The sequence below is a fragment of the Nomascus leucogenys genome, chromosome 5 (assembly GCF_006542625.1).
Source record: "Nomascus leucogenys isolate Asia chromosome 5, Asia_NLE_v1, whole genome shotgun sequence".
NCBI classification, from domain to species: domain Eukaryota; kingdom Metazoa; phylum Chordata; class Mammalia; order Primates; family Hylobatidae; genus Nomascus; species Nomascus leucogenys.
Genome location: NC_044385.1, coordinates 6315466 through 6340905, shown reverse-complemented (window position 1 = coordinate 6340905; position 25440 = coordinate 6315466). Strand labels below are relative to the sequence as shown.

The following is a 25440-nucleotide window of genomic DNA, read 5'->3' as shown; positions in this document are numbered from 1 at the left end:
TGTTATGGAATGCTAAGATGGCCATCCTTCATCAGCTCAAATCCCTGTCAAAATTTTGTTCTTCTCATAGAGCAATTTCTGTAGGAACTGTAATTGTACACCAAATGAATTATTTTTACTTATCTAAAATTTATTTAGTCTGTTTTATTTAGTAAAACCATCAGCGGGATCTAATGCCTTGAGCCATACTGATAAAGCTATATTCATTCCCTCAATTAAATTACCTTCCTTATTAATTCTCAAAGGGTATTCTGAATAATGTCATCTGTTTTATTTATTTTTATTTTTGTCCTTTCTTTAAGTGAAAGGCTTTGATTAGATTCTGAGTTCATGTGGGATATTTGTCAGGTGGGATTGTAATTTTTTTTTGTATCTTTGCTAATTTTTTCCCTTTGGCTGTCCTTCTCTATTAGAATACCATTGACATCCTCTTAGCAGATCATTGTCTTCCAAAATATGTAGTAATTGTGAATAACTTATATTAGCATTAAAAGTGATTGCTTTCCTTTTTTTTTTTGTTTTTGTTTTTGTTTGTTTTTTGTTTTTGAGACAGAGTCTCCCTCTCGGCTCACTGCAACCTCTGCCTCCTGGGTTCAAGTGATTCTCCTGCCTCAACCTCCCAAGTGGCTGGGATTACAGGCGCATGCCACCACACCTGGCTAATTTTTGTACTTTTAGTAGTGGCAGCGTTTCACCATGTTGGCAAGGCTGGTCTCGAGCTCCTGACCTCAAGTGATCCACCTGCCTCAGCCTCCCAAATTGCTGGGATTATAGGCGTGAGCCACCGTGCCTGGCTGCTTTCCATTTTAAAGACACCTTTTTCCTGACCACATTTCTTCAGTTGTGGTCTTATTTCTTGCACCATTTGCATTAGGAAGATTTTTATTTATTTATTTACTTTTAATCTTTTTTTTCTACAGCTGCTAGCAACTCTTGATTTTTTTTTCTTTTTTTTTTTTTTTTTTTTTTTTTTTTTTTTTTTAGAAATGAGCTAACAAAGTTGCTTGACTCTCATCAGAAGAAAAACAGACCTAGGAATATAAGACACATTTAATGGAAAAGTATAGGACCAGCAAAGTAGGAAATGTTATTCAAGGACAGCTGTTTCATCAACAGCTGTTGTTTTTAAGGGTAACTTAAGATGTTTATTTATAATTTATGTCGATACAGAAGGAAATAAATTGATTATTTTCTTTCTGCAAATAACCTTTTTCCTTTTCCTTTTCTAGCCTGCCCATTCAAGAAGTCGTAGTTGCGATGACAAAACATGTCAAAAGTCAGCTAATGTTAGCAGCATTTGGCATAGGAATTACTCTCCCAGACCAGAGTCGGGTATTGTTTCAGATGCCCCACGACTGAAGGAAAATCCAAGTACTGTGGGAGTGGAACGAGTGATTAGTACTAAAGGGTTAAATCTCCCAAGGAAATCGTCCATTGTGAAAAGACCAAGAAGTGGTACGTATTTCAGTTTTGCAAAATGTTGGTGAATATTGGTCATATTTAAGAAATCATTGCCCAGAGCAAAGTCGTGAAGATTTTCTCCTGTTTTCTCCTAGAAGTTTTATAGTTGTATTAGTCCATTTTCACCCTGCTGATAAAGACATAACCCGAGACTGGGCAATTTACAAAAGAAAGAGGTTTAATGGATGCACAGTTCCGTGTGGCTGGGGAGGCCTCATAATTATGGTGGAAGGTGAAAGGCACTTCTCATGTGGTAGCAAACAAGAGAAGAGTGAGAGCCAAGTGAAAGGGTTTTCCCCTTAAAAAACCATCAGATCTCATGAGACTTATTCACTACCACGAGAACAGTATGGGGAAAACGGCCACCGTGATTCTGTTATCTCCCACCAGGTCCCTCCCACAACACATAGGAATTATGGGAGATACAATTCAAGATGAGATTTGGGTGGGGACACAGCCAAACATTGTCATTAGTTTTAGCTCTTACATTTTACAGTTTTAGCCTGTGAGCCATTTTGAGTTAGTTTTTTTAATATGATGTGATGTAAGGATTATGGCTTTTTTTCTTACCTTGTATATATGGCTGTCCAATTGTTCCAGCACCCTTTGTTAAAAAGTTTTCCTTTCCCCATTTAATTGCCTTGGCACAGCTGTTTAAAATCAGCTGACCACATATATGTGGATCTTTTTCTGAACTCTTATTCTATACCATTGCTCTCCTTACCTATCTTTACATCAGGCACACTCTTGATTACTGTGGCTTTATAGGAAATCTTGAAGTAGGGCAGCGTAAGTCTCTTAAGTTAGTTTTCTTTTGAAAAGTGTTTTTGGCTGTTCTGTGTTTTTCACGTTTCCATGTACATTTTAGAATTTAGCTTTTTAATTTCTAGAAAAAAAAAAAGATCAGGCATGGTGGTTTGTACCTATAACTGCAACGTTTTGGGAGGCCAAGGCAGGTGGATTGCTTGATCCCGGGAGTTCAAGACTAGGCTTGGCAACATACTGAGACCCTGTCTCTACAAAAAACATTTTTAAGGCTGGATGCAGTGGCTCACGCCTATAATCCCAGCACTTTGGGAGGCCGAGGCAGGCAGATCACTTAAGTCAGGTGCTCCAGACCAGCCTGGCAAACATGGCAAAACCCCATCTCTACTAAAAATACAAAAAATTAGCCAGGCATGGTGGCACACGTCTGTAATCCCAGCTACTTGTGAGGCTGAGATAGGGCAATCACTTGAATCTGGAAGGCGGAGGTTGCAGTGAGCTGAGATCACACAGTGCACTCCAGCCTGCGTGACAGAGCAAGACTCCATCTCAAAAAAAAAAAAAAATTAAGAAAGCTGTCAGCTGGTTATTCTCCAAAGCTGCAGCTTCCCTGCTCAAAGGGTCTTACTAGTTCAGAATACACTATCGTAAAACAAAAAATAAAAACAAAAGAAATTTTTAAAAAATTAGCTGAATGTGGTGACGTGTGTCTGTAGTCCCATCTATTCAGGAAGCTGAGGTGGGAGGATCACTTGAGCCTCGGAGTTGGAGGCTGCAGTGAGCCGTGGTCACATCACTGCGCCCCAGCCTGAGTGATAGAACAAGACCCTGTCTCAAATTAAAAATAAAAAGTCTATTGAGATTTAGTTAAATCCATACATCAATTCAGAGAAAGTTGACATTTTAACAATACTGAGTTTTCTGATTCATTCAAGTCTTTAATGCTTTGTAGTTTTCATTGTATAGATCTTAACATATCTGTTGTCAAATTTATCTTTATATTTCAGATTTTTGATGCTGCTGTAAATAGTATTTTCAGTTTTGTTTTCTAGTTGTTCATTGATGGTATATAGAAATACCATTGATTTTTGTGCATTAATCATATATTTGCAACCTTGCTCACATCACATATTAGTTCTAGTATCTCTTTTGTGGATTATGTAGGTTTTCTATATAAATGACTGTGTCGCCTGTGAATAAAGACAATCTTGCTTCTCCTTTTCCAGTTTAAATACCTTTTATTTATTTTTCTTAGTATAAGAATCTGAGCTTGTTTTCTTTTGAACTGCCTGATTTCAAGATTATACTGCCTGACTTCAAGATTTCCTATGAGCCACAGTGTGTGATGTAACAGTGTGTCTGATGTAAAGATAGGTAAGGAGAGCAATGGTGCAGAATAATAGAGTTCAGAAAAAGATCCACATATATGAGGTCAGCTGATTTTGAACAGATGTGCCAAGACAATTAAATGGGGAAGGGAAACTAGAATCTCTCGTACAATATTGAACAGAAGTGCTGAGAGGAATATACTAGGTATTGGGGAAACGTGGGAATTTTTTCACCATAGAGGATGTTTAAAATGGAAAGAATGATTATAATTGCTTCCTTCTCTCTTAACTTCCTTCCCTCAGACATCTACATCAGTGAATGAAATAGCAACAATAAAAATAAAACAAAGACTTGCAAATTTTAGTTCATGCTTTTATTTTTCAAATTTAAGTATAGATTATACATATTCGGCCGAAATATCCTGATTCCTTATGAACCTAAATGATTTTCATGATAATTATCTCTGAACCTTTGTTTCTTCATATGAAATAAAAGGTTTTTGTGTATGTTATATAAGATAATATATACTCGTTATATAAGAAGTACAGTGTACATACATCTTCCTTCCTTCCTTCTTCCTTCCTTCCTTCCTTCCTTCCTTCCTTCCTTCCTTCCCTCCCTCCCTCCTTCCTTCCCTCCCTCCTTCCTTCCTTCCTTTTTTGAGATGGTGTGTCACTGCGTCGCCCAGGCTGGAGGGTAGTGGCGTGTTCTTGGCTCACTGCAGCCTCCATCTCCTGGGTTCGAGGAATTCTCTGCCTCAGCCTCCCGAGTAGCTGGGATACAGGCGTCCACCACCACACCTGGCTAATTTTTGTATTTTTAATAGAGATGGGGTTTCACCATGTTGGCCAGGCTGGTCTTGAACTCCTGACCTCGTGATCCACCCGTCTGGGCCTCCCAAAGTGCTGGGAATACAGGTGTGAGCCACTGCGCCCGGCCTGTACATGTTCTTTCATTTTCTTCTGCTACAATCAAGATACGCTGTCCATTTTATGTAGATAGCTCACTATCAGCAAGTTTGCAAGTTCTTTATGTCAGACTAAGTCTACTTTTCTATAACTACAGCTTATCAATAGGTTTTGTCCCCTTTCTACACACACAAACACAAATACAAAACAAAAGAACTATAGTAAATTTAATTCCTATTTCATATACCAGCCCTTCAGATGATTTAAAGCAGCCCTTCACAGCCATTGTGACACTCCTAAATTTCTCTTCCAGGCTATTATGTTCCTTCGCCATTCAGGTTGTGCTCTGGATGTAATATAGGTTTTTAAGAATTATGTAGTTGTTACAGTGAGTATGATTATTGAAATGTGGTCTGCTTACCACAGAATGAATATTTAGAATTGTGGCACTATTTCAGTCCTGTGCTTTTATTGTTGCAAACTAAGATTGCATTCACATTCTTGGAATCTGGCATTTTGCTGGAATTTGCTGAGTTGATAATTGATATTTGCCAGTTGCTGTTAAGCCAGGTATAGTTACATTTTAAACTTAAATGCGGGTTAACTCATTCCTTTTACAATAATCTTAATTCATTTTAGTTCATTGTTCTCTCTGTTAATTTTTTTGTTTGAATCTTTGTATTTTCTAACAAATGGATATTATGTATGTCATCTGGAAATTGATGAGTCTTTAAGTTTTGGTTACAGTATGTTTGCTTATATAATGTTTAACTGAATCACAGCAAGTACGGAAATCTGGAGTATATGAGACAGGCTTCCTTTTCACTAACAGTTGCCAGTAGTAGTCTTCCAGGCCTGCGCAACTTGCTGCAAATCCCCGTAACTAATATACAGTGGACATGGCCTTGCATTGTTGCTAGGATGATATGAGAGACACTCAAGTGTCTTGCCAAATTCAAGATATGCTTAATTTATGGAGTCCCCAAATAGCTATGCTAATAACCTTATTGAGAAAAAAAAATGAGGTTAATCTGGTGTGGCTTCTGAAAGCCTTGTTGGGGACCCTGGAGCACTTGTTTTTCTTCTTCTGCAAGGACTCACAATTCCCTGCCTAATAAACAGATTTCACTTTTGCTGGGAATCAACATCTAATTTGCTGATACAGCTTTTTAAAAATCTGTGCCTTTTAAAAATTTGAGACATCTCGTTTCTGGTATTTTGGTAGCCCCAACCTATCTTATCAACTTCACAAAGATTACGGTAGTGTGCACTTACACCTCTGTGGGGAAGAAGCTGTTCAGACTCAGAATTAGTCAAAGTAATTCAAAGAACCTTAGTGCTGTCTCTATGTACTTACCTATCTCAGACTTTAAACTTTTGTTATTATTTAGTCTTATGATTTATTTTAATACCACAGAATACATTTGACTCACAGCAATCTTCTTGGGCCTCATAGTGAAGTAATAAGGATCAGAGCTACAGCACAAACTATTTATGACTATATGACATTCACAATATACATCAAAACCCAGAACACATAAACTGTATCAATAGCTGCTGGTTTTATTGGAACATTTTAATGATTGATCATTAACCATATATTTACATATAAATTTTCCTGGAGATTTTTTTATATTCAAAATTAGACCCTTAGTATAATGAATACATCACCACACAGGATTGATTATGCTCTGAAATTTTGATTTGGGTTATTTTAACATGAAATTGTATAAACAACTGATATTAAATCTTAAACTAATGTGTGAAATTATAAAATAGACCTAAGGGAATTTTTTTGAATCATCCTTATCCATAATGTTTTCTTTTCTGAGGCATAGTTTAAAAAAAAAAAAAAAGTCCTTATTTTTAGGACAATGGGATATAGACTGAAGTTAAGGCCAAATCTCTAAGTACGCATGAAACAAAGGTTTACAGATAATTTTGTTTTTATTTAGAAGAGCTGTCAGAAGATGACCTGTTGAGTCAGTATTCTCTTTCATTTATGAAGAAGACCAAGAAAAATAGCTCTGAAGGCAATAAATCATTGAGCTCTTCTGAAGTGTTTGTGCCTGACCTGGCAAATGGACCTACTAACAAAAAGAGCGTAAGCACTCCACCTAGGACTAGAAATAAATTTGCAACACTTTTACAAAGGAAAAATGAAGAAAGTGGTGCAGTTGTGGTTCCAGGGACCAGAAGCAGGTATAGTTATGTCTCCAGAATGTTGTCTGTTGTATTATGTACTCTGTTGGTATTTATTTTGTCTTTTTTTAAAATTAATTTATTTATTATACTTTAAGTTCTGGGGTACATGTGCAGAATGTGCAGTTTTGTTACATAGGTATACATGTGCCATGGTGGTTTGCTGCACCCATCAACCCATCACCTACATTAAATATTTCTCCTAATGTTATCCCTCCCCTAGCCCCCTACCCCGCCACAGGCCGGGGTGTGTGATGTTCCCCTCCTTGTATCCATGTGCTCTCATTGTTCAACTCCCACTTATGAGTGAGAACATGTGGTGTTTGGTTTTCTGTTCGTTTATTAGTTTGCTGAGAATGATGGTTTCCAGCCTCATCTATGTCCCTGCAAAGGACATGAACTCATCCTTTTTTATGACTGCATAGTATTCCATGGTGTATATGTGCCACATCTTCTTTATCCAGTCTATCATTGATGGGCATTTGGGTTGGTTCCAAGTCTTTGCTATTATGAATAGTGCTGCAATAAACATACGTGTGCATGTGTCTTTATAGTAGAATGATTTATAATCCTTTGTATATACCCAGTAATGAGATTGCTGGGTCAAATGGTATTTCTGGTTCTAGATCCTTGAGGAGTCGCCACACTGTCTTCCACAATGGTTGAATTAATTTACACTCCCACCAACAGTGTAAAAGCTTTCCTATTTCTCCACATCCTCTCCAGCATCTGTTGTTTCCTGACTTTTTAATGATGGTCATTCTGACTGACGTGGGATGGTATCTCATGGTGGGTTTTTTTTTTTATATATACTTTAAGTTTTAGGGTACATGTGTACAATGTGCAGGTTTGTTACATATGTATACATGTGCCTTATTGGTGTGCTGCACCCATTAACTCATCATTTAACATTAGATATATCTCCTAATGCTATCCCTCCTCCCTCCCCCCAATTGTGGTTTTGATTTGCATTTCTGTAATGGCCAGTGATGATGAGCATTGAATAAACATTGAGTCTAGAGGGAAGCAGGTGTAGAACCTGCCTTAATCTGATTACAGTTTTATCATGTATTGTCTTAGTTCTGACATAAACCCCTTTAACTTCCAGTACTTTTGTAATCTCTCCATACAGAATCAGAATAAAAGAGGATTGTAGCCCCTATTATTAATTTTGCTTCACAGAAATTCTGTTTTTTGGGGAGTTCCCTTCCCCTTCTTTTTTTTCCTACTTTTTTGTTTTCTTTGAGGGCTTCATACAATTTTGCAAAGTATTTTCAGAAATATATTCTAATGTAGATGACTGTGGAGCCATAATATTAATTGAGAACCTGATGCCATGCTAGGTGCTATAGTTCAAAAATGAGAAAGACAGTTTTTGTTTTTCAGAAGCTTGTAGTCCAGTTGGAAAAATAAATACATGAACAAAAATCTTTCCATACAGTATGGTGAGTACAGAGATAAAGGCATGAATACGGTGTTTTGAGGGCGTTCAAGGGGCATCTAATGCTGGGGCAATGGTTGGAAAGGGTAAGAGGGAAGGGATGAGTGTTGGGTGTCCCTGCCTAGGTTTAAATGACAGGTGAAGCAGGCAAAGACCAGCACCAAGTACCTTCCCAGTACAGTCAGACAGCTGGAGGAAAGGTGTAAAGATGGGGGGCAGCATCGGGCCCAGGACAACTCCTTGCTGTCTGTCAGTGCTGTGATGACCTCTGCCAGAATTCAAGCTGGGGAAAGGTGGGTGGTGAGGGGGGGCAGAAATAGGCAGGAGACCATTCACTGAAGGCTTGTATGCCAACGTGGGAACTTTTAGTCTTTAGAGGCGATAGAAACATTGAGAGGGTCGCCGGGCACGATGGCTCACGCCTATAATCCCAGCACTTTGGGAGGCCAGGTGGGTGGATCACTGGAGGTCAGGAGTTTGAGACTAGCCTGGATGAAATGGGGAAACTCTGTCCTTACTAAAAGTACAAAAACTAGCTGGACGTGGTGGTGTGCACCTGTAGTCCCAGCTACTTGGGAGGCTGAGACACGAGAATTGCTTGAACCCGGGAGGAGGTTGCAGTGAACCATCATGCCACTGCAGTCCAGCCAGGGTGAGACAGAGCAAGACTCCGTCTCCAGGAAAAAAAGAAAAGAAAAGAAACTTTGAGAGGGTTTTAATCAGGGGAGGTGGTGTATGATTTGATCTCTGTTTTAGATCAACCATTCTGAGCGCCCCATGAAGAGTGGGTTCAAGAGGGCCACAGATGGGGCACAAGGACCAGTTGGGCTGTTGCCATAGTCCCTGGGAGCAATCATGAGATTCTGAAGAGTCAGTTTAATTTGTGGATTAGGAATTTAGAACCTGGAGTCAGGCTCCCTGGATTTGAATCCTATTGTGTTCATTATGAGATGTGTGACTTGACAAGTTAACTTCTGGGTACTTCAGTTTTCTCCTTTTAAAAATTGGGGCTAACAATTATAACAGCCTTAGGGCCGATGAGAGGATTAAATGAGTTACTATCAGTAATGCCCCTAAAGCAGTGCCTTATAGATAGATGATAAACATACAGTAAGTAACTCCTATTATGTTGACTTTAGATGGTGGTGCCACAACATGAAAAAGGAAATGTAAGTGTCAGAAGTGATCTAGGCTGATAGAGTAACACTAAGAGAGAAAAGTTACCAGCTCCTGTATTCCACTAGAAGACTTCGAATGAATAGTCTTTGTTTTTCAAGTTTTTTATTTTTTTATTTTTATTTTTACTTGGGATAGAATTCCACTCTTGTTGCCCAGGCTGGAGTGCAGTGGCACCATCTTGGCTCACTGCCACCTCCGCCTCCCGGGTTCAAGCGATTCTCCTGCCTCAGCCTCCCGAGTAGCTGGGACTACAGGTACCCGCCACCATGCCCGCCTAATTTTTATGTTTTTAGAAGAAACGGAGTTTTACCATTTTGGCCAGGCTGGTCTCGAACTCCTGACCTCAAGTGGTCCACACACCTTGGCCTCCCAAAGTGCTGGGATTACAGGCATGAGTCACCACACCCGGCCCTGTTTTTCAAGTTTAATAAATCAGGCAGCAGTCAGCTTTGTCTAACCATGATGATGAGAGATGAGCATGAAGGAATGAGCCACTGGTAGTTTCTTAGTCTCACCTCAGGTGATATTTCAAACCCTTCTCCCATGGAGTCTTCTCAAGGAAACAGTTGCAATACAATATGATTAAATGATAGTTTTGATTTGTCTTTTGCTAGTCACCCTTGTTAAAGGTGCTTGTTAACAGTGGAATGATGAAAAATTGGCCACAAAAATGGAACACAGTGTTCTAGATAATATACACTGATTGGGTCGGCCGCAGTGGTTCACGCCTGTAATCCCAGCACTTTGGGAGGCCGAGGTGGGCGGATCATGAGGTCAGGAGATCGAGACCATCCTGGCTAACATGGTGAAACCCCGTCTCTACTAAAAATACAAAAAATTAGCCGGGTGTGGTGGTGGGCACTGGTAGTCCCAGCTATTTGGGAGGCTGAGGCAGGAGAGTCACTTGACCCTGGGAGGCGGAGGTTGCAGTGAGCCAAGATCACGCCACTGCACTCCAGCCTAGACGACAAAGCGAGACTTCGTCTCAAAAAAAAAAAAAAAAAAAAAAAAACACTGATTAAAAAGTTCTAGAAAGTTGACTTCTCTCACTTGGAACAGTTTTTCTAGCTTGGTTTTGTTTTTGCGCTGGGGTGAGAGTAGAGTGTCCCTGTGCTGCTGCTTCATGTTGAGTTCTGCTTTGGAGACAACAAATGAGAATGTTTGTGTGTCTCTGCAGGGCTTGCTTATTTAGTCATTGTAGAAGCTTAAGGAAATCTTCAAGTTTGAGACTGTACATCACTGCTTTATGTAGTTTAGATGTTTCACTAGTAACTTGTTCAGAGGGTGCATTAAGAGATACCTACAGAAATAATTTTTTCTCTCTGTCAGCTTTCTGTGAGAAATAATTATCAGGAGTAAGTCAGTCTTTGATGTATCATTTTATGGCTTACATTATACAGCAACATATGATAATGACTAGACAGGGTTAGGCTCATGCCTATAATCTCAGCACTTTGGGAGGCTGAGGAGGGTGGATCACCTGAGGTCAGGAGTTTGAGACCATCCTAGCCAACATAGTGAAACCCCGTCTCTACTAAGTATACAAAAATTAGCTGGGCGTAGTGGCAGGTGCCTGTAATCCCAGCTTCTCGGGGGGCTGAGGCAGGAGAATAGCTTGAACCCAGGAGGAGGAGGTTGCAGAGAGTTGAGATTGCACCCCTGCACTCCAGCCTGGGTGACAGAGCGAGACTCCATCTCAAAAAAAATTTCTTTTAAAATTAACTGGATATTATTAAATTAGTTTTCAAAGTTAATTTTCAAGGTAATTTTACATGTTTTTCTATTTCTCACAATATTATGAGATGCACAGGATTGATGCTATCTTCACTATTTGAAGTTAAGAGATTGAGGCTCTGAGAGGTTAAGCATTCTCAGAGTTGTATAGTTAGTACTGGTGATAGGAAGATTCCTAGTCATAGTTGATATAATGGATTGGAAGCAGCATACAGTCCAATAGGCCTGGATTTGAATTCTCACTCTGTCATCTTTTTAGTTGAGTCATCTTTCACACACTGTTCACCTCCCTGAGCCTGTTTCTTTATAAAAGATGAATGATTATATACATAAGGCTGTTGTGAAGGTAAATAGAAACTCTGCGTATCAAGCACCTGCCATAATGCCTAGTCATTAATATATGTGCAAGCTTTCATTACCACTCCTCTCTTTTTAATAGAATGCAACTAAAAGGAGATACTAAACGTGTAAAACATTGTCACCAATTTGCCTGCATTTTGGAAGCCTGCTTTAAGTCTTAATTATTTTTATTACGTAGGTAGTTATCACAGAGACATGCCAGTTTTATTTTTCGAGATTGGGAAATACAAGTCAATTAAGTAACAGTATAGGCCAGTTGGGAGGAAGTAGCCATGAACTGGGAAGGGTTCTGAGTTTTAATTCTGTTTGTTGCTAGCCAAGTAATTTTATAACCCTGGGCATTGTCACTATCACTTCTCTTACCTGTGAAATGATATGTAGGAGAATAGTTGGGCATCATAGGAATTGCTGTTGATTTAAAAATGAATTTGCCATCATATCTAGGAGCTCATGTTTTCTGCTTACTGGAAAGCCTAGTAAGAACTTTTCTTCCATGTACTGCTTCCTGCCCCCTCCCCATACAACTAATCTAGGGATTTGGTGAAAGGATACAAAGGATTTTTACTCTCTAGCATTTAGTAAATATTCTGTCCATTATCTTGGATTTGAACTAATGCTTATTAAGGAGGTAAATTCTCTTTAAGTTTTATATTTATCTGATCATGTACACTAGGATATTTTTTTAAACCTAAAAACTCTCCTTGCCTCCTCAATAATAATACTGATCTTTCATTTTTATTGGAATGTTTTTTTTAAAGCTGCTATACTAAATAAGTAATACCTCTTTAGTAATATAGAATTTAATGATTGATTTGAAAGAAAATCTTAACCTGTATATTTAAAAGAGTATAGAAGTTTATAGGGTATATAACTGGTAGATTAGTATACTACTACAAGTTCCCAGATGGTGTAATGCTAGGAACAAAGCTAAGATGAAGGGTAAATAGCTAATTTCTTTAATTTTGCTTCCTACAAAATATGAGAGAATAGTTGTAAATTGTCCTTTTGGTTGCATATTTCTGTATCTGTTCATATGTTTAACCATCTTTTAGCCCCATCCTAGGTACTGTGGAAGATACAAAGACATGGAAAGTACCTGCCCTCAAAGAGTTTATCTTCTACTTGAGAGTTTAAAAGTCTGGGGAAAGAACACCTATATGATGATTAAGTATAAATAAAGTACAGAAGTTCCAAATACATGTGTATATAGAAGACTGCTTTTAGAAAGTCCTCTCTAGGCCGGGCACTGTGGCTCACGCCTATAATCCCAACACGTTGGGAGGCCAAGGTGGGCAGATCACCTGAGATCAGGAGCTTAAGACCAGCCTGACCAACATGGAGAAACCCCATCTCTACTAAAAATACAAAATTAGCTGGGTGTGGTGGCGCATGCCTGTAATCCCACCTACTCAGGAGGCTGAGGCAGGAGAATCGCTTGAACCCGGGAGGCGGAGGTTGCAGTGAGCCAAGATCCCACCACTGCACTCCAGCCTGGCGACAGAGAGACTCCATCTCAAAAAAAAAAGAAAGAAAGTCCTGTCTAAAAATTCATTGTATAAATAGAATTCTAAATGTGTGAATGTTGGCATATCAAAATTTGAATTTTGACTAAAATTTAAGATTTTTTATGCCTTTATGAAATTAGGTATTTATGAGACTTTTTTCTAAAAGAAACTAATTATTCCATTTTGAATCTTGACACCCCTTGAGAAAACTCTAAAATACTTATACTTACTTATTGTTTCTATTGCTTTTTTTCTGTTAGGTTTTTTTGCAGTTCAGATTCTATTGACTATGTATCAAACAAAGGGAGCAGCCAGCCTCTGGATGAAACTGCTGTCACAGATAAAGAGAACAACCTGCATGAATCAGAGTATGGAGACCAAGAAGGCAAGAGGCTGGTTGACACAAATGTAGCACATAATTCAAGTGATGACATTCTGAATAATCATATTCCAAGTGATCATATTCCAGACAAGGCAACAGTGTTTACAGATGAAGAGTCCCACTCTTTTAAGAGCAGCAAATTCACAAGGACCATTTCACCATCCACTTTGGGAACACTAAGAAGTTGTTTTAGTTGGACTGGAGGTCTTGGAGATCTTTCAAGAACGCCAAGCCCCTCTCCAGGCACAGCATTGCAGCAATTCCGAAGAAAGAGCGATTCCCCCACCTCTTTGCCTGAGAATAATACGTCTGATATGTCGCAGTTAAAGAGCGAGGAGTCCAGTGATGATGAGTCTCATCCCTTACGAGAAGGGGAGTGTTCTTCACAGTCCCAGGAAAGTGGAGAATTCTCACTGCAGAGTTCAAATGCATCAAAGATTTCTCAGTGCTCTAGTAAGGACTCTGATTCAGAGGTAAGTCAAATCCTGAAGGCTTTGTTTTCAAATTTATGTGTAAGAAAAAATAGGTTGTCACTCAAATAATTGAGGAAATTTTTCCTACATGTAAATGATGAGCTATATTAATTTTTTTCATTCTAAATTCTACTGTGCAGAAAGTTCACATTCTATTCATTTGAAGGACTTCTCTGTATCTTTCACATTTTAAACTCCAATACATTTAAATTAACTGTATATTTCCTGAATCACTCTATGTTCCATTGGTGAGTATCTCAAGGTGTGCCACAGTTAAAACCTAGGCAGAATGATAATCTATGAAATGAAAAATTAATTTCAACTTACTGTTTAAATCCTTAATATGCTCTTGGATTCAGATAACATTTAAGACCTTGTAAGGGGTCAGGTGTAGTGGCTCATGCCTGTAATCCCAGCACTTTGGGAGGCCGAGGCGAGTGGATCACTTGAGGTCAGGAGTTTGAGACCAGCCTGGCCAGCATGGTGAAACCCTGTCTCTCCTAAAAATACAAAAATCTTAGGCAGGCATGGTGGCGGGCGCCTGTGATCCCAGCTATTCGGGAGGCTGAGGCAGGATAATCGTTTGAACCTGGGAGGCGGAGGTTGCAGTGAGCCGAGATTGAGCCACTGCACTCCAGCCTGGGGGACAGAGCAAGACTGTCTCAAAAAAAAAAAAAAGAAGAAAAAAAAAGAGACCTTGTAAGGAAATAGCCCTGTTAATGCAATGGTATCCATCTTAAGTTTTAGTACTTCAGAAATATATTTTCATTTACTCTTCTTATTCCTGCTAAACTTCTCCTTATGACAAGACAAAACAGTAATACAAGTGTGCATACTGGTCTACTCTCTGTTTCTTTTACTATGAACCTCCATCTTTATCTCATCTTTTTCATTTCTGCTTCATACTGCATCTTCTCTTACTGCCACTTGGGTACCACGGCAGTGGCTATCTTGAACATCTTTCATAAAAACATCACTGTCAATTTGTGAGGATATTAAGTCTGCTGAGCTCCTTTGGGGTTATCTTTTTTATATTTCCAGCATGCATCTTACTATTTCATTTACTTTGGAAGCATTCAGCCATGTTTTCCTGAGAAGCCTTATCAGTTTACACTGTAGGCTGGTAGAACTCCACATTTTGTCTTCTGGGCCAACCTTTTTTTATATACTAATGGTTATAGAAATGTGAATCCTCCTCTGCTAGCCACGCCCCCCAAAAATAAACAAACTAAACAAAACTAGGAATAATTTATGAAGTCCCCTCTATTGCTGCCAGATGTAGTAAACTCCTACTAGAATAGTTAATTCTCAAAGAATTTGATGCTGACAGTTGACATAAAAATGATATAATCTTTCTTTAACTGAGAAAATGTTTCAGAAACCTGTGATGCCATTGGGGCATCATTTTGAATATCAGTTTTTATCCTATAGTTCAGAAGAAAGTGCTTCAATATTCGAGCCTTCTGTTGGTAGTTCACTGTGAAAAGCAACAACCATAGATTCTGTGTTTAGTTCATTGACCATATTTGAGGTTGAAATCTTCTTAGGACCTTCCTTGTGATCTTCAGGAAGTGATTTAGCCCAGAGTCACCAATACTGTTAGCTATGAGCAAAGAATGTTAGAGTTTCTGTAAGGTATAATACAAGTTAATGGAGTGCTTTTCACTATTGAGTTTTTTTATTGCTCTTTTTTTTTTGTTTTTTGTTTTTTGTTTTTTGAGTCTGCTCTGTTGCCTAGGCTGGATTGCAGTGGTACAATCTCAGCTCACTGCAACCTCCACCTCCCGGGTTCAAGCAATTCTCCCCCCTCTGCCTCCCAAGTAGTTGGGACAACAGGCATGTGCCACCATGCCCAGCTAATTTTTGTATTTTTAGTAGAGACAGGATTTCACCACATTGGCCAGGCTGGTCTTGAACTCCTGACCTCAAGTGATCTACCCACCCACTTTGGCCTCCCAAAGTGCTGGGATTACAGGCATGAGCCACCGCACCTGGCCTCATTGTCCTCTTTTATTTGACTTTCATGGGAATGCAGATTATAAGAGAACTCTCCATCTATAGAAAAGTCTTATCTGATAGAATTGGGGGCAGAGGATAGGTCTGAAAGTCATTGCTAAAGGTGAAGTGCATTTAATACAATACTACTCCACTTGAAAGTGGATGCCTTTTTTCTCTTTGAAGTTGAACATGTTACATGATTAAAAGAAGGGATGGAGCTGCACCAGTTCAACTTATTTTAGCTAGTAAGATGAAAACTGTTAACCACATGTGTGTAACACAGCGTTTTTACAGGAGACTCTTGTTTTATCCGACTCAGCATTTTGACATCCTCTTCTAACAGTTCAGAAAAGACTTTAATTTTAAATAGATATTTTATATAATTTACCTCTCCAGCTGAAACATCGTTACCTTCTTCAATGAAATTGGCAAACATCATCCTTTCCATATTAGTCATTTTCTTTTATTAATTCTATCCCATGTTCTTATTTATTTTCCATTTTGTTGAATATTGGTTTGTTGTCATAAAAATTCTACAGTAAAAATCTAATTTTATTTTATTTTTTGATCTGGGGACTCTAGGAATCTGATTGCAATATTAAGTTACTTGATAGTCAAAGTGACCAGACCTCCAAGCTACGTTTATCTCATTTCTCAAAAAAAGACACACCTCTAAGGAACAAGGTAAAACATTTATTTAATTTTTTTTAATTTCAGAAGCAGTGTATGCTTACAACTAGAAAATGAGAAATACAAGCAGAATTAAAAATCAAAATACCTGTAGTCTCATTTATATAAAAATGTCTACTTTAAAACTTCATGTTTGACTGTAAGTATTTAAGTTGTGAAACTTATTTTCTCTTGCAGTGTATATGAAAGATCATTTTCCATGTACTTTTAGCCATTAATGTAATGGCTTTATAATATGCAATTATATAGGTTTGGCCAATCCCCTTATTTTTGTCATTTACCCTAAATTTTTTTGCACTAGCAAATAATACTGCAACCAAGATCTTGTGGATAAATATTTGAAGACATACTCTTGATTAGTTTGTAAGGATGAATTGCATGGAATGGTATTACTGGTCCCAAGGCATGTATGATTTAACATTGATACATGCTGCCAAAAGGCCTTCTAGAAACTGTGTACCCATAATAAGCTAGGTTTGTTAAATCAAAATGTATAAATATTTGTGTTACTACATAGTAAAGCATATTTTATATATTAAGCACAAATTAAAGCATATTTTATGTGTTAAGTGTTCTTATTCATCAGTATAAAAACTTAATCCTAACAAAAGATGGATAAAGGTCATAAACAGGTCACAAAAGGAAAAGTACCAATGGTTGATTAATATATGTTTATATATTAATATATAGGTTTATATATTAATATATATGTTTATATACTATATATACATATATATGTTTATATATTTATATATTAATATACATATATATTTTTTATAACATACATAAACATATTTATATATGTTTATATAGTAATATATATACATATATGTATATATAAATATATGTTTATATATTTATATATACATATATATGTTTATATATTAATATATGTTTAGCCTCATTTGTTTAACCATGTTTAACCTCATTAATAATCAAATAGTGCAAATTGAAATAATAGTTTCTTGCCTCTTCATATTTCAAAAAAATGTTTTTAATTATACTCATTTTTTATGAGCGTATAGTGAGATAATCACATATTTTAAAAAGTAAGTATTGGTCTGCCATTTCTAGAAAAAAATTTGAAAGAGTTCAAATAATTTAAACCAGTAAGTGCATTCTAGAACTTTAGCGTAAGGAAACATTGAGAATTTAAATACAAGAATACTTAATACTGCATTGGTTATAATAGTGAAAAATTGGAAGTAATCTAAATAACAATATGGGAGTGAGTTATTAAATAATCATTAGTTTTACCTCTTTCTGGTAGAAATATAGGTGAACTTTTTTTTGTTCTTTTTCTTGTGTTTTTCTACCATGAGCATATATTATGTTTCTAGTAGCATAAAAACTTTTCAAAATTTTAATAAATGGCCCTGCCTATCCATTTGAAAGAAGATGTAGTCTCACACAATATAAATGTAAATTCTACCGTAGTCAATATGGGTTGCTATAACAGAATACCAGAAACTGGATTTGCTTAAATGATAAATATTTATTTCTCACAGTTCTAGAGGCTGGGAAGTCCAAGGTCTGAGTGAGAGCCCACTTCCTGGTTTGCAGACAGATGCCTTCTCACTGTGTCCTTACATGGTAGAGGGAGAGAATATCTCTTTTGTACCTCTTCTTATAAGGGCACTAGTCTCATTCGTGAGGGCTCCACTCTCATGATCTAATCACCTCTCAAAAATCCCACCATCACATTAAGAGTTAAGGGGTTAGGACTTCAACATGAATGTGGAGGGGACACAACATTCAGTCCACAGCAAATTCCAATACATTAAAGATACAAATATAAAATATGTAAATATGAGATTATTTTTTAAATTTTTGAGCAAGAAGGCTTTTGCAATCATCTACTAACTTGAAAAGACATTCATTATTAGTGAAAAGGAAAAATATGTTATTAACAATATGTATAGTGATGTTTTTGTTTAAATACTTTAAAACATTCATGTACACATTTGCATGTTTGTGGCATCATATTAAGAAGTTTGGAAAGGTACATGCAGAATTATTTACACTGATGGATAGAACTGGAGATGTAGAAAGTACTTTTCCTAAAGGAGTTATGTCTAGATAGTAAACCATCATATTATTATTCTCAGAGGTTTGCACTGTCAGGGATTTAACTACCACTTCTGTTTTGGTGACCCTCCAGGTGAGCTCTCCCTGATACCCATCTTTAATACCTAAAATCAGACTCGTGTCTTTTACCTCTATTTCTTCTCAGAACGTTTTTTGTTTTATCTATTAAATAAAATTATATTATCTGCCACTTAATTTCAAAATCCTAAGGTTGTCCTTTTTCTTGATAACTGTCAGTTTGATCTTTCTACAGCAGTTAGAGAAAAACAACCAAACATCGATATCTCTCCAAATTCTAACATTTATTTCTTTGTCTTCTTTTTTCTCCCTCACTTTTTCCCCATCACAACACATATTTAAGGATTTCATCTTTACTGTGTGAACCTTTTTTTTGTTTTAACTTTTTCATTCTTCATACACACACTGCCAGATTCATATTGTAAACCTTTTTTAATATACCTCATTCTTACTATCCTAAGAAACAATAAGAAAACTTCATTGTCTCCATTCTGTCCACAGGGTAAAAAATCAACCCTTAGTAGAAACAGCCTAAATGTCAATAGAGGTTTGTTTAAGTAAGTTATGGCATATGTATACAATGCAAGAACAGGCATCCTATTCAAAATAAAATTCTATTTGCTGTGAACTGAAAAAAATCTCTAAGTTACATCATTAAGAGGAATCAAGATACATTAAGTGAGAAAAATGAAGTGCACAACAGTGTGTACTATGCTGCCAGTGTGTGTGTGTGTGTGTGTATGTGCGTGCGTGCGCGTACATGCGCATAAGTCAGTGGATGCACAGGAAGCTGGGAGCAGCAATTGCCTCTGGAAAGGGAGGCAGTGAGAGAGATTTATTTTGCTCTTTGTTCCTTTACAAAAAAGAGAACTTTTAAATTTTATGCCAGGTTTACATATTACCTGTTAAAATAATTTATGATGACTTCTGTAATAGACGTTTATAAATAGCACATTTTTACCATTGCTTATGGGTTATTTTGTTCTTATGTATAAAGAATAGTTTGGCCGGGCACGGTGGCTCATGCCTGTAATCCCAGCACTTTGGGAGGCCGAGGTGGGTGGATCACAAAGTCAGGAGATCAAAATCATCCTGGCTAACAGGGTGAAACCCCATCTCTACTAAAAATATAAAAAATTAATCGGGCGTGGTGGTGGGCGCCTGTAGTCCCAGCTACTCGGGAGACTGAGGCAGGAGAATGGCGTCAACCCGGGAGGTGGAGGTTGCAGTGAGCCGAGATTGCACCACTGCATTCCAGACTGGATGACAGAGCGAGACTGCATCTCAAAAAATAAATAAATAAATAAACAAACAAACAAACGAATGAACGTGCCACTGCACTCCAGACTGGGCAACAGAGCGAGACTCCATCTCAAAAAATAAATAAATAAATGAATGAATGAATGAATAAATAAATAAAGAATAAAGAATAGCTTGAAATTAAAGTTAGTTGCTTTAACAGAATGGTCTTAAAATGGGTGTTTAATCTTCAGGTTCCTGGGCTGTATAAGTCCAGTTCTGCAGACTCTCTTTCTACAACCAAGATCAAACCTCTAGGACCTGCCAGAGCCAGTGGGCTGAGCAAGAAGCCAGCAAGCATCCAGAAAAGAAAGCATCATAATGCCGAGAACACGCCGGGATTACAAATCAAACTCAATGAGCTCTGGAAAAACTTTGGATTTAAAAAGTGAGTTGCCTTGTTTCTTATTCTGCAACAAGATAAACTGTTATTTTCTGTAATTTCCATCCCTTTCTCCCAACTCTTCCTAGTTTTGTATGAGTCAGTTTTTGTTTCTCTCACCGTAAAATAATTATTTTTCTCTTTTCCCTTTAGCTAACTCTTTATACGTAATTTCAATTTCTATACCTTCTTTTCATAAAAAGATGGCAAACTAAAAACCAGTTTTCAGTCTGGTTTTGGGGTCTCTCTGATGTTAAGCAAATTACTTTCCTAGGCCTTAAGTCTCTTGCCTTCCTTTTCTTATCTCAGGATTGTAAAGAGAATAAAATTTTATTTGTCTTTTTTGTTTTTTTTTTTTTTTTTTTGAGACAGAGTTTCACTCTTGTTACCCAGGCTGGAATGCAATGGTGCAATCTCTGCTCACTGCAACCTCCGTCTCCCGGGTTCAAGCAATTCTCCTGCCTTAGCCTCCTGAGTAGCTGGGATTACAGGCATGAACCACCACGCCTGGCTAATTTTGTATTTTTAGTAGACACAGGGTTTCTCCATGTTGGTCAGGCTGGTCTCGAACTCCCAACCTCAGGTGATCCGCCCGCCTTGGCCTCCCAAAGTGCTGGGATTATAGGTGTGAGCCACCACGCCCAGCCGAGAATAAAATTTTAAAGAAGGGGTAGAAGTACAGTGCTATATCGTACTTCTCTAATTTATCACATCTAAAATGGGGAGACTCATTGAGTTTATATGATGAATTTGCCAGATTTGCAGTGTATGCGGCCAGCACTGTTTTAAAAGAATTCATCCTCTATATAGTTAAAGTTTTGTTCACCATAATACTTCCTTCTGTTAGACCACAAAATTAGCCACAGAGTAGCATTATCTTATAGCTATTTTCTCGTTCTCAATAAAAGAAATGTGCTAAGTTTAATAAAAGTTTTTTTTTAATTATATGGAATGATAGGATTAAAAGTTACCTAGTAGAAGTATTGTCATAGATGAGGTGGTATGAGCAGGAAACACTTTGTAAGTAAGTGCTGGACAATCGTTTCTTATTTTACATTGTGTAAAGTCTAGGATTAAACCATATGACAGCAGTTTTCAAACTTTTTCTTTTCAGGAATGCTTTATACTCTTAAAAATTATTAAAGGCCCCAAAACACTTTGGTTTATGTAGGTTATATTTGTCAACACTTAACCATCATAGGGATTGAAATAGACATTTAAAAATACCTGTTTTAAAATAACGATAAGCCTATTACATGAATGTAGATAGTACATTTAAAAAATAAATAGCTATATTTTCCAAATCCCCCCAAAAGTTGAGAAAAGTGGCATAGCTTTACATTTTATTTTGCAAATCTTTACTGTCTAGTTTGCAAATCTTTACTGTCTGGCTTAATAGAACTCAGCCGGATTCTTGTATCCACTTCTACACTTGATCTGTTATGATTTGGTGTTTTGGTTGAGTATATGAAGGAAATAGACATATTTGTTGTTAGAAAATATATATTTTGATAGCCTTTTTAGATAGTGGTAAATTTTCTTCTTTGCTGTTATGTCTAAATACAACAACTTGTAGTTTCCTTAGGTCAGTTATAGTGTAGAATATGAAACCATATCAACTGCCTTTTTGTACTCTGTGTTATATTACAGTCCACTGGTGTACCTTTTTTCTGTTGCCTAGGCTGGAATGGCACAATCGTGGCTCACTGTACCCTCAATCTCCTGAGCTCAAGCAGTCCTCCTGCCTCAGCCTCCTGAGTAGCTGGGACTACAGGCATGTGCCACCACCCCCAGTTAATTATTTAATGTTTTATTTCAGGTATGAGCCACTTTGCCTGGCCTACACTGGTGTACTTTTAATGCATCTTTTACATGTAACATCATGAGTTGGTCATTTGGAAAATATTGGTTCATTGAGATGTACTTCTAAATATTGATATATTTTGTTATACAATATAAGAAAAAAGTCACAATCAACAAAGCCTTTAATATTGGAAAACTGTTGTGTGGCAGATACGTTTTCCAAAATTTTAATTTTCATTTGAAAGCTTGAATTTTATCATTAGCAACAGATACTCTTAGTTGTTTTTCTTTAAAGTAACAGGCTCTCTTTGTTCATTTTATTTGTTTGTTTCTTTATTTATTTATTTATTTTGAGACAGAGTCTCTCTTTGTCACCCAGGCTGGAGTGCAGTGGCACAGTCTCAGCTCACTGCAGCCTCCGCCTCCTGGGTTCAAGTGATTCACCTGTCTCAGCCTCCTAAGTAGCTGGGATCACAGGCGCCTGCCACCATGCCCTACTAATTTTTGTGTTTTTTGTAGAGATCGGGTTTCGCTGTGTTGGCCAGGCTGGTTTTGAACTCCTGACCTCAAGTGATCCACCTGCTTCAGCCTCCCAAAGTTCTGGGATTGCAGACATGAGCCACCAGGCCTGGCCCCTTTCTGTTCCAAATTTTAGAGAAGTCCTGAATGACCTTAGTGTCACACATGCTTTTACTTGAGATAAACTATCATACTTCCACACACAATAGAAGTGTTTTGTTTGTGCTTTCCATTTTGTCACAGAATATTAAAAACTATACCAAAGAATTAGCTGAGCGTGGTGGCATGTGCCTATAGTCCCAGCTTCTCAGGAGGCTGAAGTGGCAGAAGTGCTTGAGCCCAGGAGGTGGAGGTTGCAGTGAACTGAGATTGCGGCACTGCACTCCAGCCAGAGTGCAACAGAACGAGACCTTGTCTCAAAAAAATTTAAAAAAAATTTTTAAGTATACCAAAGGGTTGAGATTTAATAAAATTAGTGATTTTTACTGCTTCCATCAAGAACATTTTTGAGACTTTTTTTTAACTGCAAGTGCGCAGAGGTGGAGAATACAAATAGTCCTGGTATGACTCATATGGTGTGATGCCACTGTCTTGATTCACACTGAGTTGTCAGCAGTTTCACTCCGTTCTGCTTTAGCAACATCCGTGCAAGTGTCAGCACAGTGGAAAGGATGAACAAAGTGAATATTGTAAGAATAGTTTTGGTCTTGGAAACCGTTGAAAGGATCTTGGGACTCTCCAGGGGTTGTGGAACATGCTTTGAAAACTGTTGCTAGAGATAAATTAAGGGTGCAACAGTATTCTTAAATACCTTTGAGAAAAAAAGATGTACTGGTATTTAATTTTTGTTGACAGGAGATAGAATTACCTGTAATATCTTCATAACAGGATTAATTTTTATAGATAGCTTCCTTCCAGAAAAGAAAAAAGAAAAAACAACTGAGAGGGGAATAAAAGATAGGGCTTAGGCCGGGCACGGTGGCTCATGCCTGTAATCCCAGCACTTTGGGAGGCTGAGGCAGGCAGATCATGAGGTCAGGAGTTTGAGACCAGCCTGGCCAGCACGGTGAAACCCTATCTGTAGTAAAAATATAAAAATTAGCCAGGGGTGGTGGTGCATGCCTGTAGTTCCACCTACTCGGGCTGAGGCAAGATAATCGCTTGAACCCGGGAGGTGGAGGTTGCAGTGAGCCAAGATCGTGCCACTGCACTCCAGCCTGGGCGACAGAGCGAGACTGTCTCAAAAAAGAAAAAAAAAAAAGATAGGATTTAACCAGGGCTTAACCATTTGTTCCTGCTTCAGTTATTAGTTCTTAACCAGACTTGAGAAGGGCACTAAGGAGAAAAGAATTAAAGTATTGGAATCATCCTGCCTTAGCTAATATATCTAGTGGTGGCCCAGCACCTATACTGAATGGTGATTTTGAAAGCAAGAAGAGGCCAGGCGCGGTGGCTCACGCTTGTAATCCCAGCACTTTGGGAGGCCGAGGCGGGCGGATCATGAGGTCAGGAGATCGAGACCACGATGAAACCCCGTCTCTACTAAAAATACAAAAAAATTAGCTGGGCATGGTGGCGGGTGCCTGTAGTCCCAGCTACTCGGAGAGGCTGAGGCAGGAGAATGGCGTGAACCCAGGAGGCGGAGCTTGCAGTGAGCCGAGATTGCGCCACTGCACTCCATCCTGGGCGACAGAGCGAGACTCTGTCTCAAAAACAAACAAACAAACAAAAAAAGCAAGAAGAGGCACTAAGAAGTGAGACTCAGCATGTATTGGGAGTGCTCACAGGAGAACCTGATTGTGTTATATAATGAATCGAAAGAGATCATACAGTAAAGGGTCTTATCCTCTTCATATCCCTCTATTTTGTCCAGGTAGAATATTTCTTCTCTAATAATCAGTACCTTAAAAATACCAAATTTATTTTTTTGTATTTTGCAGAGATTCCGAAAAGCTTCCTTCTTGTAAGAAACCCCTGTCCCCAGTCAGAGATAACATCCAACTAACTCCAGAAGCGGAAGAGGATATATTTAACAAACCTGAATGTGGCCGTGTTCAAAGAGCAATATTCCAGTAAATGCAGACTGCTGCGAAGCTTTTGCCTGCAAGAGAATCTGATCAATTTGAAGTCCCTGTTTGGGAGTGAGGCACTTATCAGCATGAAGAATTTTTTCTGATTCTGTGCCATTTTAAAAATAGAATACATTTTGTATATCAACTTTATAATTGGGTTGTGGTTTTTTTGCTCAGCTTTTTATATTTTTATAAGAAGCTAAATAGAAGAATAAGTGCATTTCTGACAGGTTTTTGGAGGTTTTAGTGTTAATTGGGAAAATCCCCTGGAGTTTATAAAAGTCTACTCTAAATATTTCTGTAACGTTGTCAAGTAGAAAGATAGTAAATGGAGAAACTACAATCCTAGAGGAAGTCACTGTGTTTCTCCAGGCTTTAAAGTTTTCCACTTGCCTTTCCCATCTGTCCTTCGGGATTGAATTGAAAATAAAGTTGTTGAGATGGGAGGGGTAGTTGGAAGGGTTAAAGATCATTACACAAATGAGACAGTGCTCTCTTATCCCTGAAGGGTTTGGTTGGATTATAGGTTGACACTGAAGGAAAATTTTCAGCCTCATATGAAAGGAAGTACTTCTTATATCATTAATATTTTTAAACTTCAAAATAGCCTCAGTTTTAATATATATATTTTGAAGTGTAGGCTAAAGCTTTCTTAACATATATTTAAAACTAGTCCCTTAAACACTACATAAGATACTAAAGCTGCAAGGTCCGTGACACGTACACTCTGCAAAGAAATGGGTGGATACCTGGAAAGAGAACCAGTTGCACAAGTGAGGATCTGAAGTGACAGGAATTAAAAGGAATTATAAAAGTGTTTGTGATATAGAGG

General features: G+C 37.9%; 1 protein-coding gene across 2 annotated transcripts in view; it reads left to right on the top strand.

Annotated features, from left to right (window-relative positions):
• Positions 1-24951, top strand: part of EXO1 (exonuclease 1) — a 40588-nt gene extending 15637 nt beyond the window's left edge. The window contains exons 10-15 of one of the 2 annotated variants that reach the window (XM_030812609.1): positions 1230-1455; positions 6422-6665; positions 13145-13739; positions 16320-16421; positions 20027-20220; positions 24477-24951. In XM_030812609.1, coding sequence (XP_030668469.1) covers positions 1230-1455; positions 6422-6665; positions 13145-13739; positions 16320-16421; positions 20027-20220; positions 24477-24612 — 1497 coding nt within the window. In that variant the 3' untranslated portion in view covers positions 24613-24951. Of the gene's footprint in view, positions 1-1229; positions 1456-6418; positions 6666-13144; positions 13740-16319; positions 16422-20026; positions 20221-24476 lie in introns of both variants that reach the window. The other variant, XM_030812608.1, reaches the window with a different exon arrangement.
• Positions 24952-25440: the final 489 nt, after the last annotated feature.